We start from the raw sequence: 18,307 nt of genomic DNA, 5'->3' as shown, positions 1-18,307 counted from the left end.
TGGTGTCTGATGAGGCCAGTGGAGGTCAGACGTGCCCGGTTGCAGCGGCTGCAAGGGAAATTCTATTCTGGATTTGGTGATGGTGTATCACGGTTCTTCCTCCATCTCCTTTTGTCAAGGCCAGCCCTACGTGGGTTCTCGGAGGAGACAAACTGGAAAATGGTGCGTTGCCAGGCCCCGCAATCGGAGGCTAGAGCAGACCACTGGTCATGGTTCATGGGACAGGCACCAAGGGATTTGTTCAGAGAGTCCTTGTACCTCTTTTTTGGCTGGTAACCCCCACCTGTTCGAGGACTTCAGTGTTGGTGATGAAGTAACTCCGATGGGGGTTGAGGATGGTGCGGAGGCAGCGTTGGTGGAAGCACTCAAGGAGTTGTAAGTGGTGATGGTGGGTGACTCACGACTTGGAGCTGTACAGGAGGGTGGTCACTCCAGTGACTTTGTGCCTTTCTTCAGATGCTTGTTGTTCCTTACTCTTGTACAGCCCTGCTGAATGCGCTGTTTGCATTTGCCAGTCTGTTCTCATCCTCTTTATTGATTTTATCCTTCCTGGGGTGCACATCTCATCAGCTGTGAATTTATTTACTCAGTAGGAAAACCAGAGTATTTGTTGAAATCATAGTGGGTTGGGAAATGTTAATATAAAACACAAATGCAGATATTGAAAGCTCTTACAAAAGCAAATGTAATATTCATCTTCATTGCAATATGTTTTGAACCCATTGTAAAAATGTCACTACAGTTACATAGGGCCTTGGTAAAGTCACACATAGAAACAGAAGATAGGAGCAGGAGTAGGTCATTCGACCTTTCGAGCCTGCTCCGCCATTCAACGAGATCATGGCTGCTCTTAAAGTTCAGTACCTCGTCCCTGCCTTCTCTCCGTAACCTTTAATACCCTTATACTGAAGAAATATATCTAATTCCCTCTTAAATATTGTGGAATATTGTGCATTCTTTTGCTTTCCTTACTGAAGAAAGGTTCCAGATTGATTCCTGGGATTATGGAATAAAAACAGATCAAGCTGCCTCTGTGGAAAGATAGAGCATATGATTCCAATCAAAAAACTGTTAATAAAACTGGAAAAAATCAAAAACAAGTTAATTTTAAGCTACAGAAAGAATGGGAGGGAGAGGATGGGTAGGATAAAGGGAATATCTATGGTCAAGTGAACCAAAGTTTTAAGCTGTTGATGAAGGAAGAGAGAGAGAGAGAGAGAGCACACAAGCAATTGAATATGTAAGATCTGTAAGATTTAGAGCTACAGGAGATGTCCAGCAGATCAGGCCGTGCATGTAGAAGGAAAAACACTGTGAATGTTACAGGAACTGGCAAGGAATGCAAATTTCCTAAAGTTGTTGGATTTGATTTTGCGTCATAAAGATTGTCATATACATTAACAAAGTCAAGGAGATTTTCCCTCAAGCTTCCATTGGGGCTTGTTGGAACAATTGAGGAAGCCAAAGATAGTTCTGTCAGTTTGAACATGGACTAGAAAATTTAAGAAAATTAACAGATTCCACTTATTTCTGATTTCCAGCATCTTCAGCTTTATTTTTATCCTGAGATGGCAGGGATTTTATATGAGGAATTACTGAATTACTAAGCAACTATTCATTGGACAGAAGAATGAGAGAGGATCTCACTGAAACATTCAAAAGTATGACAGGACTAAATGCGAGTAGCATGGTTCTTCTGGCTGGGGAGGAGGTAAATGTGAGGTAAAGAATCCGAGATCACAGTCTGAGGGTATGCGTTGAAATATGTAGGTCTGAGATGAGGAGAAATCAAGCTTCATGAAGTTGTTGATTTTGATATCAAGCTTGCAATGTGCTCAGAAAACAAGATGTTACTCCTTAAGGTTACATTGGGTTTTGTTGGTCAAATCACTGGAAAGAAATGGATAGATTTCTAAACACAAAGAACATCAAGCAGAGGCAGTATAAATATGGTATGATTTAATAGAGGTATACAAGAAGATAGCCCCTTTTACACTTGCATCCCACTAGATCGGTCGCTCAGTGTCCCAGGATAGGAATGGCATTTTTGCTGTTCACACTTGACCACTCTTAACTGGGACATTGGCACGCATTCACGCTTGCAAGGAAGCATCCCGGGATTAGGACTATTCAACCCTCCCCTGGTGACATCACAACGCATCAAGCGATGGTGGACCTGCCCTAAATCAATGTATTATGATCTGATGTTTGAAAATCTGATATCGGAACAATTCAATTTTTCTTTCACACTAGACCATTCTTAGGCCGATGAGCTGCTAATTTCTGGTGCATTAATTTTAAGCGTGAAAGGAGCTTATGAAGGGCATAGATATGACAATAATAGCAAATGCCAGAGGACATCTGTTAAGATGAATGGACTAAAGTCTAGGGGAGATGTCAGAAGTAAGGTTCTCCCACCCCCACACGGAGTGGTTGGTGTCTGGATGCATTGACTGTGATATAGAGAATTTAGGTTAAAAAAACTTAAGTTAAAATGTGATGATTAATCATAAACAGGGAAGCCAGAACGGACAGAGAGTTTACTAGCAGTCAAGGACAGAAGGATCTGCTGAATATGTTTTTTTAAACCTATCTTTTCATGGTCATAGTGAGAGACATGCAGGAGACAAAGGATTGATAAGAAGTGTGAGAAACAGAATTTAGTGAATGTAGAGTTCACAGCGTACGTAACGAACGTGATAATTAATAATGCAGTTATACTTAGAATGTTTTTGTAATACTAACCAATTAAAACAGTATTAATAAGAAGGGGAAGGGCAAATAATAAGGGTATAAAAATCAATGCACTGTATGTATCGGGGCTTAACTGGTGAGAAACCAGTTGAGTCCAACTCTGCAGACTTGTAAATAAAGCTTGTCGTGTCATCAGTTTTAAAGAGACTCATGTGTGAGAAGTTTTATTTCTGACAAATGGGGGCTCGTCCGGGATCTACACTCCGGCCGTGAGGGGAGGCGAGAAGAGGGACATCGGAGGCGGTGCACCCCGCTGAGTTCAGCGGCTCCTAGTCCCTTGCTCGTCGCTTCGGGCGGCTTGAGCGAGTGGTATCCGGACAGGGTGACACGACAAGACGGAGAGGAGAAGGGTGACGATTCAATCCCCGGGAAGACACCGGTAAGTGACGACTTACGATTGTGGTGTGGGGATTGGGTAACAGGTGTAACGGGATACACCTGTTTGGATAAAAACCTAACGGAATAGATTAAGTATAGATCTTTTGTCATGGTGTGAGGACCCTGTCGCGGGACTCTAGGATAGACCCCAGGGAAACCTCGGCGGTAACCGAAGGAGGGACAGCACCTCCGACGAAGTGCCGAGAAGAGAGGGGTCAACCCCAGGAAAACCTCAGTGGTAACCGAAGGAGGGACAGCACCTCCGACGAGGCGTCTGAGAGGAAGGGAGTAGGGTCCAGAACGAGAGGGTCCTCAGCAACGATAAACAGATCTAGGTGGGAAAATGGGAGGATCAAAATCTAAGGGCTCATCTGAAAATTCAGGACAATTCCTGGGAGTACCCCTTGACAGCCCTTTGGGGAGAATGTTTGAAAATTGGGATAGTAAAAGATATCGGGACAAAAACAAGAAAAAGATGGTCCAATATTGTCTCCTTTGGTCAAAACAACCTATTAAAGGTTCCTCGGTTTGGTGGCCGAAATTTGGATCTGATGAGGATTGGGTTAGACAAGCATTAAACATATATGTAAATTCGAGACCAAAGGTGAATCAAGAAGAGTCAGCATATGCATTTTGTTGGGTTCCCTGGCCAGGATCCTTAACAGAATGTTTTAAATTGAGAGTGGCAGGAGAAAAGAAATGGGAACCTCTGGACAACCTTCCCCCTCCTTATATTCCCCCGGTGCCTACTGCGCCCGAGGAAAGCTTATTACCGGAGGGGAAAGGTGATGAATCTGATTGCCCCGAAGGGGGCCGGGAAAAAAAAAGATGAATTAAGGGAGTCGGACCCTAAACTTCCACCGGTAAACCGACCCTGGACAAGATCCCAGACTGGTCCAGGACCATCAAAGTTTTCAATAAACCTAAATCCCCTGAGAGAAGTTCCTATGGGAGGACCGGGAGGGGGAACGGGATATGTGAATGTTCCCCTAACTAGTACAGAGGTGCGGGGATTTAAGAAAGAAATGAAAAAGTTATTGGAAGATCCTATAGGACTGGCTGAACAGCTTGACCAATTCTTGGGACCAAACACATATACGTGGGAAGAGATGCAGGCAATAATGGGAACATTATTTTCACCCCAGGAGAGGCAGATGATTCGACGGGCTGCCCTCCTCATGTGGGAATATGAACAACCTGGGGACCCTAGACCCCATGAACAAAAATATCCCTTAAATGAACCCAGGTGGGACAAACGAACACCCGAGGGATTGGCAAGTATGAGACAATATAGAGAGTAGACAATTAAAGGGATACGGGAGGCTGTGCCAAAGGGTCACAATTTTACCAAGGCATTTGGGAACCACCAGGGGAAAGATGAGTCCCCTACTGATTTTTTGGAGAGGGTGAGAAAGAATGTCCAACAGTATGCTGGTGTGGACCCTAGTACACCAATGGGTGAACAGCTTATTCGAATTGAATTTGTTTCCAAATCATGGCAAGACATTAGAAAGAAACTAGAAAAGGAGGAGGACTGGAGTGAAAAACCCCTAAATGAACTGTTAAAAAAGGCACAAAAAGTATATGTGCAGAGAGAAGAAGAAGATCAAAAGAAGGCGACAAAGGTTATGGTACAGACTATCCGACAGATGAATGCTGAATCCAGAGGGGAAAGAAAACAAAACCTTCCTCTAAACAATCCAAAATATCCAAGAGAGGGAAGACCCCGGAGGTTCGTTAAGTGCTATTACTGCAATGAGGAAGGACACTTTAAGAGGGAATGCCCCCGATACAAGAGGGAATTGCGTGCCCTCGAACTTATGGAAGAAGATTAGGGGTGTCAGGGGTTCCAAATGTTAGGGACCAAATATAAGAGGGAACCCCTGGTAAAACTAAAAATTGGTCCCAAGGGAGAAGAGGTGGTGTTTATGGTGGACACAGGAGCGGAACGAAGTAGTGTAATAACTGTACCAATCGGAACTGAGCCTATAAAAAGTAATTTGACAATTTCTGGGATAGAAGGGGCTCCCAGAATGGTATCAATAATTCCCCAAGTAACAGTGAAACTGGAAGAGAGAGAAGGGGTACAAGACCTCTTGTTATTACCTTCGGCTGGATTTAACCTCCTAGGAAGGGACTTACAGGCTCTCCTAGGTTTGGGTGCTCTCCCTGTGGACGGAGAAGTGCGAGTCCACCTCTGCGCTTTAAAGGAAGAGGATGAACGGCAGATTGACGAGAGAGTCTGGTATAAGGAGGGAAATCGAGGAGGTCTGGACATCCCACCTTTACATGTCACATTAATACCAGGTCATCAGCCGGTAAGGAAACGTCAGTATCCTATTTCTTTGGAAGGGAGAAAAGGGCTACAGCCGGTAATTGAGACTTTAATACGAGACGGACTATTAGAAGAATGCATGTCACCTTATAACACCCCTATACTCCCAGTAAAAAAGTCAGATGGATCCTATCGCCTAGTTCAGGATCTAAGAAGTTTGAATGCTATTGTTCAGACCCGCCACCCAGTGGTGCCTAATCCCTATACTATTATGAGTCGGATTCCCCCAGACCATGAGTGGTTTAGTGTTATCGACTTGAAGGATGCCTTCTGGACTTGTCCGTTAGAAGAGGAAAGTAGAGATATGTTTGCGTTTGAATGGGAAAATCCATGGACAGGTAGACGGAGACAGTTTCGGTGGACTGTATTGCCCCAAGGGTTCACTGAATCTCCAAACCTATTTGGACAAATGCTAGAACAAATCCTGATGGACTATCCACAATCTGATGATTCCCAACTAATGCAGTATGTGGATGATTTACTATTATCAGGACCCAAGGAACAAGAAATGAGGGGAGAGACCATTAGACTCTTGAATTATCTGGGGAAAAAGGGTCTACGGGTGTCCAGAAACAAGTTACAGTTTGTTGAGAAAACTGTGATATATCTGGGACACCAGATAAGTAAAGGACAGAAACGGATTACCCCTGAACGAATTGCGGGAATCACTAGAATGCCTTTACCCCGTAATAAGAAGGAAATAAGACAATTCCTGGGACTCTTAGGATACTGTAGGTTATGGATAGAGGACTACTCAGCTTTGGTGAAGTTTATGTATGATAAACTGACAAATGAAAATGACTATCCATTGAAATGGACCCAGGAGGAGGAGGGATGGTTCGAGGACTTGAAACATCGCCTAACACGAGCCCCAGTGCTCACTCTGCCCTCTTTAAAACAGCCCTTCCAGCTATTTGTCACTCATAACCAAGGGACAGCTGTGGGAGTTTTAACACAGGAAAAAGGCGGTCAGCGACACCCAGTGGCTTTCCTTTCCAAAATGATGGACCCAGTGTCTCGCGGATGGCCGACGTGTATCCAGGGAGTAGCGGCTGCTGCTCTGTTGGTAGAGGAAGCACGTAAACTTACTTTTGGAGGAAAGATGACTGTGTACACCTCCCATTCTGTGAGTGTTTTATTAACACAAACTGCCCATCGATGGCTGACTGATTCTCGCATATTAAAGTATGAAACCATTTTAATGGTTGGAGAAGATTTACAGTTTGCAAAAATTAATAGCTGCAACCCAGCTCAGTTTTTATACGGCAGTGAAACAGAGAAAGAGGTGGAGCATGACTGTGTCGAGTTGACAGATCTTCAGACCAAGACCCGAGAAGACCTTTGCGATACTCCGCTGGGAGAAGGATATGAATTCTACATTGACGGCTCCGCCAGATGTGTTGACGGAATGAGAAGAAATGGGTATGCTATAATAGAAGGAAATACTTGGAAAGTAGTAGAATCCACGAGACTACCCGGAAGCTGGTCAGCACAATCCTGTGAACTATATGCCTTGCAGAGAGCCCTCAGAATACTGGCAAAGAAAATTGGAACGATTTACACAGATTCCAAATACGCATACGGGGTAGTGCATACCTTTGGTAAGATCTGGAAGGAGCGTGGTCTAATTACATCAAGAGGAAAGGAATTGGCACACGAACAGATGATTACTCTGACTTTAGAAGCCTTAACATTACCCCAAGAAATAGCAGTGGTCTACATACCAAGCCATCAAAGGGGAGATAACCCGACAGCAATTGGAAACAGACTGGCTGATGAAGAAGCCAAAAGAGCAGCCATGCAACAAGAAGTCCGTTTGCTGACTTTAATCCCAATAAGGCAAGGCATAAAGACAGCTCCCATTTTCACTGCTAAGGAAGAAAAGAACATGGATCAGCTGGGCGCAAGCCAGTTACCTGATGGAACGTGGAAAACACCAGATGGAAGAATGGTTCTAAATAAAGAAATAACTCGCAATATTTTAAAACACCTGCATCATCAGAGCCACTGGGGCACCCAAGCCTTATGTGACACAGTGCTTCGAGAATATGTGTGTAAGGGAATCTACACCTTGGCCCAACAAGAGGTGCAAAATTGTTACCTATGCACAAAAATTAATAAGAAGATAATGAGGACAGGGACCATGGGAGGTCAACCATTAGCCATACGCCCTTTTCAACGTATCCAGATCGACTTCACAGAGTTACCTCAAGTTCAAAGATGGAAATATCTGTTGGTGATAATAGATCACTTTACCCGATGGGTAGAAGCCTTCCCAACAATAAATACTACAGCCTCTACAGTAGCTCGCCTCCTCCTAGAGCAGATAATCCCCAGATATGGTATAATGGATTCTATAGACTCAGACAGGGGTCCACATTTTTCTTCAAAAATCCAGCAATTGATTTGTGATGCATTACAGGTCTCTTGGAAATTACATACCCCTTGGCATCCACAAAGCTCAGGGAAGGTCGAACGTATGAATGGAACACTAAAAATCCAATTGACAAAGTTAATGGTGGAAACTAAAATGCCTTGGATAAAGTGTCTGCCCCTGGCCTTATTGAGAATTCGTACTGCCCCACGAAAAGATGTAGGGCTGTCCCCTTATGAAATGATGTTTGGGCTTCCCTTCTGGAGTACAGTTGAGGGGTGTCCCACCTTGGGGGAAGGGGATATATTTGTTAGGAACTATTTACAGGCACTGTCACGCTCTCTTACAGATTTACGAAAGAGAGGACTATTGGCACAAACACCGCCTCTAGACTTTTCTTTACACAAAGTGGAACCAGGAGACTGGATTCTCATCAAGACCTGGAAGACTGAAAAACTCCAGCCCCAGTGGGAAGGTCCATACCAAGTTCTCTTAACTACAGAAGCTGCAGCACGAACAAGAGAGAAGGGGTGGACACACGCATCCAGATTTAAGGGACCTGTAGAGGCGCCTCAGGACCCTGATACGAACTCAGATTGGACTTGTATTCCTGGAGAAAAACCTCTTACCTTACGATTTCGCAAAAAGACTTAATTCACAATGTTATTGTTATATTCTTTGATTTTTCTTAGTTTGCCTATGTCTTTATCAGGTGTGAAATGTAAGAAATGCAGAGATACAGTGGTCCTGTTTCAGGACCACATTTGGGGAAGAAAGGAAGGTAATTTCATTTCCCATACCTCAGTTCCTGAGAAATGCTGGGCAGAAAATACCACCCAACATCCATATATCCCTTGTGTGGAAAAAGAAGGAAATAATATAGGTCATTATATACAGATTCCTAATACCACTCCTTTCCCTCTTAACGGTTGGAAAGGTGACTCAAGCCCACCATGCCCTGATGGACTCTGGTTTTGCATACACCAACGTACTGTTCCAATGAAAAGTTACACTCCACACTCGAAATTGCCTGTCCCTTTAAGACAGCCGGACTTAGTTCGAGTCCATCCAAATAACCATGTAAGTTTCGGTAATGCAATTGGGGGAGATAACCTTTTTGTAGATCTGGCAACTAAAATTGCAGGAACTTTTAATGTAACCAATTGTTGGGTCTGCGGGGGTCCACGGATGTCAGAACAATGGCCTTGGTGGGGAGAACCCCTCAATTCATTGACCATGATTTCCCGGATTTGGACAACTAACCGAACGAGATCAAGAGAAACCTGGTCTCTCTCTAACGTCCCCTCTGGTTTTTATTGTCTCTCACGAGCCGGCAAATACCCAGTAGGAGAAAGTCCCTGCAAGGCTGTATGGATTCGCATTTCGCCTGGTGTTTTCACTTGGTTTCCTAAACCTCAGACTTGGTTCTTATCCACTGTTTTTAAAACTAATTGCCTACCCCTGTCTAATAGCAGTATTCAGTTTTGGAATTGTACCACTTCCACCATCACAGGACCATACCAATCAAATCCCATTCTTAAAAGAGTTTGGGAAAGGGGGTATGGAGTATCCCCAAATGGATTATTCTGGGTATGTGGTAATAAAGCTTATACTCGTCTTCCCTCACAGTGGAGTGGAACTTGTTTCCTAGGAATAATCCGCCCAGAATTTTTCCTTCTACCCCACGATCACGGTCATAAATTAGGCGTGAAGGTCTTTGATACATTACATCGTCAACCCCGCTCTACCACGGTACATTTGGGAGAATGGAGAGATGATTGGCCTCCAGAGCGCATAATTCAATATTATGGTCCCGCTACATGGGCTCAAGATGGATCTTGGGGTTATCGTACTACTATATATATGTTAAATCGTATAATTCGCTTACAAGCAGTGCTTGAAATTGTTACAAATCAAACAGCTATAGCCCTGCAATTACTTGCATCCCAGCAAGGTCAAATGCGCTCTGCTATATATCAGAACCGTCTAGCCCTAGACTATCTCCTAGCCATGGAAGGAGGTGTATGTGGCAAGCTTAATTTGACTAACTGCTGCTTACAGATTGATGATAATGGAAAAGCCGTTCGTAAAATCGCTGATGATATTCGTACATTGTCCCATGTACCGGTTCAAACCTGGCATCCTTTCCCACAATTTAATTGGATGGACAAATGGTTTGGAGGAACCTGGTGGCGTACCTTCTTGTGGGTCATCGGAGGTATTTTATTCCTCCTACTTATTTTGCCCTGTATTATTCCCTGTCTACGCAGCCTGGTGATTTCCATGGTCGAACAAGCTATGCAACCAGGGGGAATGGGAGACCCTGTAAGACTTTTATTTCAGCGTGAGATTAATGTATCATAAAACATTTCTCTTCCCTAGCTTAGAATCCCCATTCATATCTATACATATATTCAACACATTTTAAAGAGAGAAAGGGGTGGATTGTGATATAGAGAATTTAGGTTAAAAAGACTTAAGTTAAAATGTGATGATTAATCATAAACAGGGAAGCCAGAACGGACAGAGAGTTTACTAGCAGTCAAGGACAGAAGGATCTGCTGAATATGTTTTTTTAAACCTATCTTTTCATGGTCATAGTGAGAGACATGCAGGAGACAAAGGATTGATAAGAAGTGTGAGAAACAGAATTTAGTGAATGTAGAGTTCACAGCGTACGTAACGAACGTAATAATTAATAATGCAGTTATACTTAGAATGTTTTTGTAATACTAACCAATTAAAACAGTATTAATAAGAAGGGGAAGGGCAAATAATAAGGGTATAAAAATCAATGCACTGTATGTATCGGGGCTTAACTGGTGAGAAACCAGTTGAGTCCAACTCTGCAGACTTGTAAATAAAGCTTGTCATGTCATCAGTTTTAAAGAGACTCATGTGTGAGAAGTTTTATTTCTGACATTGACCAGGGTAGTGAAGGCCAGTACAACTGGGGCATTCAAAAGACTCTTAGATAGGTGCATGGATGGTAGACAAATGGAGGATTATGGGTGTGAGGTAGGGAAGGATTTGATTGTTGTGAAGTAGGTGTTCATAGCTCAGCTTACCATGGTAGGCCAAAGGGCCTGTATTGTATACTTTGTTCTACATAGTAGTATGATGTGCTGTATCTCTAAATGTTTTTTAAAAGTTACATTTATATCTTGCTTTTCATGCTTTCAACTATCAATCAGGCTTTCCTACTTTACCTTGTAGACTTGGGGATGAGGAGATTAGTATTCAATAATAATTTTAAAAGAGGTAAAATCGAGTCCTGGATTTCACAAGAGAATGCTGATTAAAGTGAAAATAAGCTTATGTATGGTCAGATTCTAGGATTTTTTTTTGTGGTGATCATGGAAATGAACTTGCAAAACTAAAGTAAGTTTTCAAAAACAAAATGGTGGATCACTGTCAGTCAGATAACACTTCAGGCAATCAGAGACATTAAAAAAAGTCACAGAAATCCAGGCAAATAAACCAGTGCGAAAGTTAATTGACAACTTCGTGACTTTGATTGTACTTCCCTTAGTTTTATTTCCATTTGGAAAATGTTCATTGCTTGATTAACCTGTTACCCAAGGAGAACAGTTAAGGTAAGGGGTAGGGGTTGGTGGGGGCTGCCTTTTTGGACCCAGTACCATCCTGACGAGTCGCGGCAGTTTTATCGCAGGCGACCAACAGTCCGGGGAGAGTAACAATTTGCAACTGTTCCGGGCCGGAACGAGTTAAGCCAATCACGTGGTCTGACGGCCCTCTCGCCGGCGGACGCGGACGTTCGGAGCAACCAATCGCCGGCGGACAAAGCGGCGGCTCCGTCCAATGGGAGCGCGAGGCTTGTTAAATGGGTTGAAAGTGCGGCGGGTTTGAATTTAAACGACAGACGGAGCGGCGGGCGGTAAGCGGCGGTGGGGCTTGGGCTTCCATTGGACGCGGTGGGCCTGGCGCCCCCCCCCCCCCCCCCCTCCCGTGAGGGGAAGGGGGAAGGGGTAAGGGGGGGGGGGGGGTTTGTTTCGCTCGCTGCGTGGTCGAGAGGCTCCCTCCTCTGCCTACCACATCCCAACCGACTCCGGCCTAACGAAACAGGCTAGCGGCCCGGTCTCAGCATCACTCGGCTCATCTCGGGGGGAGGGGAGAGGGAAAGGGGGGGGCCGGGGGAGAGAGGGGGGGGCCGGGGGAGAGGGGGGGGGCCGGGGGAGAGGGGGGGGGCCGGGGGAGAGGGGGGGGGCCGGGGGAGAGGGGGGGGCCGGGGGAGAGAGTGGGGGGGGGCGGGGGAGAGAGTGGGGGGGGCGGGGAGAGAGAGGGGGGGCGGGGGAGAGAGTGGGGGGGGCGGGGAGAGAGAGGGGGGGCCGGGGGAGAGAGGGGGGGCCGGGGGAGAGAGTGGGGGGGGCGGGGAGAGAGAGGGGGAGAGAGTGGGGGGGGGCGGGGAGAGAGAGGGGGGGGCGGGGAGAGAGAGGGGGGGGCGGGGAGAGAGAGGGGGGGGCGGGGAGAGAGAGGGGGGGCGGGGGAAAGAGGGGGGGGCGGGGGAGAGAGGGGGGGGGCGGGGGAGAGAGGGGGGGGGCGGGGGAGAGAGGGGGGGGGCGGGGGAGAGAGGGGGGGGGGCCGGGGCTGTGATTAGGTTTAGTGGGTTTGTAAAAACCCTCGCCTGTGGGCCACTCTTTAGGCAGGAATAATTATTACCGAGTGGCCCCTTCTAATACTGTCTCGACATTGTTGTATCCTATTCCTTGCTTCGTAGGAGCAGAATGAGGCCCTGTTTTGCTGTTCCAGTCATGGCTGATGGGGTTTCCCCTCCTCCTGCCCCATAACCTTTGACCCAATAATGTCCCTTTTAAATATCCCTTGTGACTCGAAATTCCAAATAAATGACAGTTGTCGTTAGCTGCTCAAGATTCTGCAGATCTGTGCATGTCAGTGGCTTGCTGAAGTTTAAATGCATTTCAGTTCTTCATAGAAACTTTGATGTTGTGCTGCCATATTCCTACCCTCTTTATCTTGTAATGCTCCATTTTTCTTTCACCACACTGAATTTTGTGGCTTGTTCGTGGCAATAAATTCTGATTCCTCCATGTGCCTGTATGAGTTGCTTTAAGTCCCCTTAATCTCAGCCACCGGCAAAGCATTTCAGGTACCCATGAGGAGGGGGAGGGGGAGGGGGAAGGGCAGAATAAAAACACCCTTGACGTCTCCCCTAAATTTTAATTCCTTCACTGTGCAGATGTCCTTGTGTGTTTGCTATTGGTTCTTTCTTTGGCTTGGCTTCGCGGACGAAGATTTATGGAGGGGGTAAAAAGTCCACGTCAGCTGCAGGCTCGTTTGTGGCTGACAAGTCCGATGCGGGACAGGCAGACACGATTGCAGGGGAAAATTGGTTGGTTGGGGTTGGGTGTTGGGTTTTTCCTCCTTTGCCTTTTGTCAGTGAGGTGGGCTCTGCGGTCTTCTTCAAAGGAGGTTGCTGCCTGCCAAACTGTGAGGCGCCAAGATGCACGGTTTGAGGCGTTATCAGCCCACTGGCGGTGGTCAATGTGGCAGACACCAAGAGATTTCTTTAGGCAGTCCTTGTACCTTTTCTTTGGTGCACCTCTGTCACGGTGGCCAGTGGAGAGCTCGCCATATAACACGATCTTGGGAAGGCGATGGTCCTCCATTCTGGAGACGTGACCCATCCAGCGCAGCTGGATCTTCAGCAGCGTGGACTCGATGCTGTCGACCTCTGCCATCTCGAGTACTTCGACGTTAGGGATGTAAGCGCTCCAATGGATGTTGAGGATGGAGCGGAGACAACGCTGGTGGAAGCGTTCTAGGAGCCGTAGGTGGTGCCGGTAGAGGACCCATGATTCGGAGCCGAACAGGAGTGTGGGTATGACAACGGCTCTGTATACGCTTATCTTTGTGAGGTTTTTCAGTTGGTTGTTTTTCCAGACTCTTTTGTGTAGTCTTCCAAAGGCGCTATTTGCCTTGGCGAGTCTGTTGTCTATCTCATTGTCGATCCTTGCATCTGATGAAATGGTGCAGCCGAGATAGGTAAACTGGTTGACCGTTTTGTGTGCCCGATGGAGATGTGGGGGGGCTGGTAATCATGGTGGGGAGCTGGCTGATGGAGGACCTCAGTTTTCTTCAGGCTGACTTCCAGGCCAAACATTTTGGCAGTTTCCGCAAAGCAGGACGTCAAGCGCTGAAGAGCTGGCTCTGAATGGGCAACTAAAGCGGCATCGTCTGTAAAGAGTAGTTCACGGACAAGTTTCTCTTGTGTCTTGGTGTGAGCTTGCAGGCGCCTCAGATTGAAGAGACTGCCATCTGTGCGGTACCGGATGTAAACAGCGTCTTCATTGTTGGGGTCTTTCATGGCTTGGTTCAGCATCATGCTGAAGAAGATTGAAAAGAGGGTTGGTGCGAGAACACAGCCTTGCTTCACGCCATTGTTAATGGAGAAGGGTTCAGAGAGCTATTGGTACCCTGGGGGAAACTGACCACTCTCTATGCCTCTCAGAATCTTGTAGACCTCTGTTACCTCAACTTCCTACATTCTATTGTTCCTTACCACTCCTTATCTTAGTCTTATGGTCTTGTCACAAAGACTAGAAGATTCTTATGTTAATCGTGCTGACTGCTTTCCTGCATCCTAATCCCCAAGTTCATCCTGTTTGTACTTGTTACAGCCATTAACTGATGTATGAATTTTAGTTTCCTTCATGTTCATAATTTTAGATCAGTTTTCCCATCTCTCACACCTCCAAGTCACCTTCTCTGTTTCAAAGAGAAAAATCCCCAACATCCCTCTACCAGGGGTTCCCAACCTTTTTGTTCCTCTGTACCCCTTGGGCATTTTTATAGGTTCCTGTGTACCCCTAAAAATTAAGGATTAAAAAAAACATTGTGCAATCTGACTGCAGATTACAACACCATGTATTGTGCAGTCGTGGTTATTATCTCAGACCCAGTGTACCCCTTGAAAAGTGCAAAAGTACCACTGGGGTTACATGTACCCCAGGTTGGGAACCCCTGCTCTACACTATTACCTATCTGACAATTAACTGTTCTCAGCCTTTGGGTTTGACTTTCTGAAATGCATGATCTTCCACTTATCCTTTTTCCTTGGCCTTTCTAACTTTGAAATGTCAACTTATTGAGTCAGTATAGTATTTAGTAGGCTTTAACCTTTATTTGCTTGGCTTTGAATAAATAGCTGAATATTATAACCATATTTTTTTTGTTACCTTGTTGATCAAAACTGACTATTATGTAGTTTTAATCTTGTAGAATTTAAGAATTCTAAAGCCCATTCCAGTTTATATTACTCCTTTCCAGATTACGTAAGAAGCATAAGATATGGAATAGACCATTTACTCTGTTGAGTCTAGTCTACCATTCAATAAAATTCTGGCTGATCTTGTGTGCGTTTGGCTCGTCTTAAAGGTATACATTGAGGTGGCCTCTACTACCTGAGGAGAGAATTGCACAAGATTTTCCACTCTGGGGGAAGCAGATCTTTGGCCTTTTTTTTTCCAAAATGGATGGCCTTGAATTTACTGATGTACTCTATCTGCCAGACTCTTGCCCACTTGATCTATTTGAATCTGTTGACTCTGTACTGACGATGTACTTTTCCAACAAATCTTTTGTCTATATGCTTTTCCTTTTAATGAATAAAATAACATACATTTTTCTTCCAAACAGTATGGATTGGCTATCAATTAAATGTCAGCAGCTCCATCAAAAACATACCAATTAATTTTAAAATCTCAGGTTACCTTTTTTAATCTTCAGCATGCTGATTTGCACTCGAAACTGCTGGCTTGTTTACCATAACTATCAACTTTAAACTGATCGATATAAAGAATGTAGTCTGTTTATTTTAAAAATAAATGCTGATTTTTGGGTCTTGTAAGGAATAATTGCAAATTCCTGTTTTTTGTAGGATTTTTTGATGACAGATGGAGAAACTCGCAACACAAGGAGCTGGCAAGGTATTTTTTTTACATAAGCTGTTGATAAATTCGTGTGGGGTATCATTTAATTAATATTCCTTTCTGATATCTTGGCCATCAAAGCTCACTGGTAGAGTGAAGTGCATTTAGTTTCTTGGCTTGATTTAAGAGAGATGAATGGGATTACTTTATCTGTTAATGATTTTCTACAAGGTGAAGATTTGCATTTTTGGGATACCATCATAGCCAAGGCAATTTGAGTTCTGGATGGCAATTGCATTGTGGGATCAAGAATGGTTCTTTTGCATTCCATTTTTGACAATACGAGTTCAAATTTGTGAAATCTGTTTGTCAACTAGTTCCTCAGCACCTGCTGCAATTGTGCTACAGCCACTATTTGCGATAGTGGTCTGCTCGTGCGTGAGTTCCAGATTGGCAGGCTTGAGTTCAGCGGAATCCAGGTGCTGTACGGCCCCCCCCTGTACAGAGCTCCCGCTTGTCTGAAAATAGTAGTAAATAGTTATTGTTATCTCTCCTTTCGAGTCATGTCATTCCTACCACATTGACAAACATTGAACAAATTTATTAAGAGCTGTGAAGAGACTGCTCCTTGGGGTTTTTCAGCAAGTGCTCCATAAAATTATTTTTGATCAACACCCTGTCACTTGAGTAGTAGGAGGAGCTGGTATTTAAGTGTAATTGTGCATCATTCTCAGCAAAAATATTTTTATTTTTGAAAGATGACAGCAAAACGTTTTGTGGAATCTCAGCGAAATTTGCAGAATCAACCACCCTTGGAGAGTTTGCCAGCTCAACAAAAGGTCTCTACTTGTAATGTAGGCCAGCAACGTCCACCTCTTAGAGCACGAAATTTACCTGCCAATCCAGTTTCAACCAAGGGCCAAGTGCCAGCTGATCAAATGAAACATGTCATGCAAGTAACTCCACACTTGAAGCAGGCTTGCCAAAAGGTTCAGCAAATTTGTGAACCAACGAGAAATCCAACCACCACGCAGTCTGTTGAAGTTCCAAATAATGGTGAGTATATTTCTCCTTGTTAAAAGTGGAATAAGATGTTTTGTATCAACTTGTGTTACAACTTGGATATTTATCCAGTTGAGCATTGTTCTTTGGAGCTAATTCATTGTGATCCAACATTTCAGTTAGTTCTGATGTTTTTATAAATTGATGTATATTTTTTCATGTAAGTGTGGGTTAGCACATGATTTTTTTTTGAGTGAAATGAATGCCTTTTTCATAGATTCAGCTAAGAAAAATTGTATGGGTGTTTTAAGCCTGACATTGCTCTTTTATAAGTGTAGGGTACAAAAAGTCCAGAGATGTGCACAATGGAGCTATCTGCTTTGTGCTACGGGAATATTGCAGCAAAATGGCAATCTGCTGGAAAAATTAACCTACATTATTAAATCAGATGTTAATGTTTGGGGGGAAAAAAGGCATTCTTGTATCAAATGTAGCTTAAAACAGCAAAATCAGTATTGGAATATCTGCCAAATTGTGTATTGCCCAAATTTGTGAAGGGCTTTGAGGTTGACTTGTGTATGAGTGGTGCTTGTCAGGTGTTCAGGATGATTGGTACTTTAGAAAGGTAAGGGCAAGAAATACCCTAATATGTGCTATTTACTTTTATTTAGACATACAGCAAGGTAACAGGCCACTTTGGGCCTCGAGTCTATGCTGCTCACTTACACCCAATTAACCTACACCCTGGTTTGGTTTTGTTGGGCGTGAGGAAACTGGACTCCTGGAGAAAACCCATGCAGACACGGGGAGAACAAACTCCTTGCAGACAGATTGATTGAGGAATTAATGCTAGAGAGGGGATGTTACAACAGCTGTTAGAGAATAGGAAAGGAAATCTTCTAGTGGTATATCTCTGGAGAAGTGAAAGTCCAGGAGAATTAAGAGTTTAAAATAAAATGGGAGTGGGTTGGAGGTCAAAGGTGAAAAACTTGAAATGTGTCCCAGATAACTTTCTGGAAGAGTATATTTATGCTCCAATGAGGAATACTTCTGGATTGGGGAATGTGGTGGGTTGGGTACTTCAATAAAGGATGGAAATAAAGGACCAATCCAAAGTAAGTGATGCAGAGGAACACCACTTTCAATGGGACAAGAATGACTTTGGTAATTTTGGATTAAAAAAAAAATGACAGGCCTAGCTGTTTGAAGTAGAGTTGAGGCATAGCCTCATGGAAAAACGAGGGACAAATATAGAGCTCTCTGGATGATAGGTTCAAGGTGAAACAAAAAACTGGCATTTAGTGGTAAATACCAGTGATGTCCAAGCAAATTGCAAAAAAAGGAAAAATGAGGGGCCAATGTGGGGATTCAAATTTTTCTTAATGGTTAAGGCAATAGTCCAGTCCATTCATAGGAAGCTGCACATGAATGCTGATGGTGGTGTTAATGAACTGGTATATATTTCCTTTGCTGAAGAAGAAAGTGGTTCAAAGCAAGAATGAAGGTAATTAATATCTAGATGCTTTAATTCACTGAGGTGATGGAAGAAATTGG

The 18,307-nt window shown here is 44.3% G+C and overlaps 1 protein-coding gene across 3 annotated transcripts in view; it reads left to right on the top strand.

Annotated features, from left to right (window-relative positions):
* Window positions 1-11,656: 11,656 nt before the first annotated feature.
* The window catches only part of LOC138735938 (aurora kinase C-like), a 29,293-nt gene continuing 22,642 nt past the window's right edge, over window positions 11,657-18,307 (top strand). The window contains exons 1-3 of one of the 3 annotated variants that reach the window (XM_069884619.1): window positions 11,657-11,739; window positions 15,760-15,808; window positions 16,510-16,807. In XM_069884619.1, coding sequence (XP_069740720.1) covers window positions 15,776-15,808; window positions 16,510-16,807 — 331 coding nt within the window. In that variant the 5' untranslated portion in view covers window positions 11,657-11,739; window positions 15,760-15,775. Of the gene's footprint in view, window positions 11,740-11,806; window positions 11,831-15,759; window positions 15,809-16,509; window positions 16,808-18,307 lie in introns of those variants that run through there. The other 2 variants (XM_069884621.1, XM_069884620.1) reach the window with 2 other exon arrangements.

This window comes from Narcine bancroftii, chromosome 6 (assembly GCF_036971445.1).
Source record: "Narcine bancroftii isolate sNarBan1 chromosome 6, sNarBan1.hap1, whole genome shotgun sequence".
Taxonomy (NCBI): Eukaryota; Metazoa; Chordata; class Chondrichthyes; order Torpediniformes; family Narcinidae; genus Narcine; species Narcine bancroftii.
Note: the sequence above shows the minus strand (reverse complement) of the source record. Positions and strands in the feature narration are given on the sequence as shown.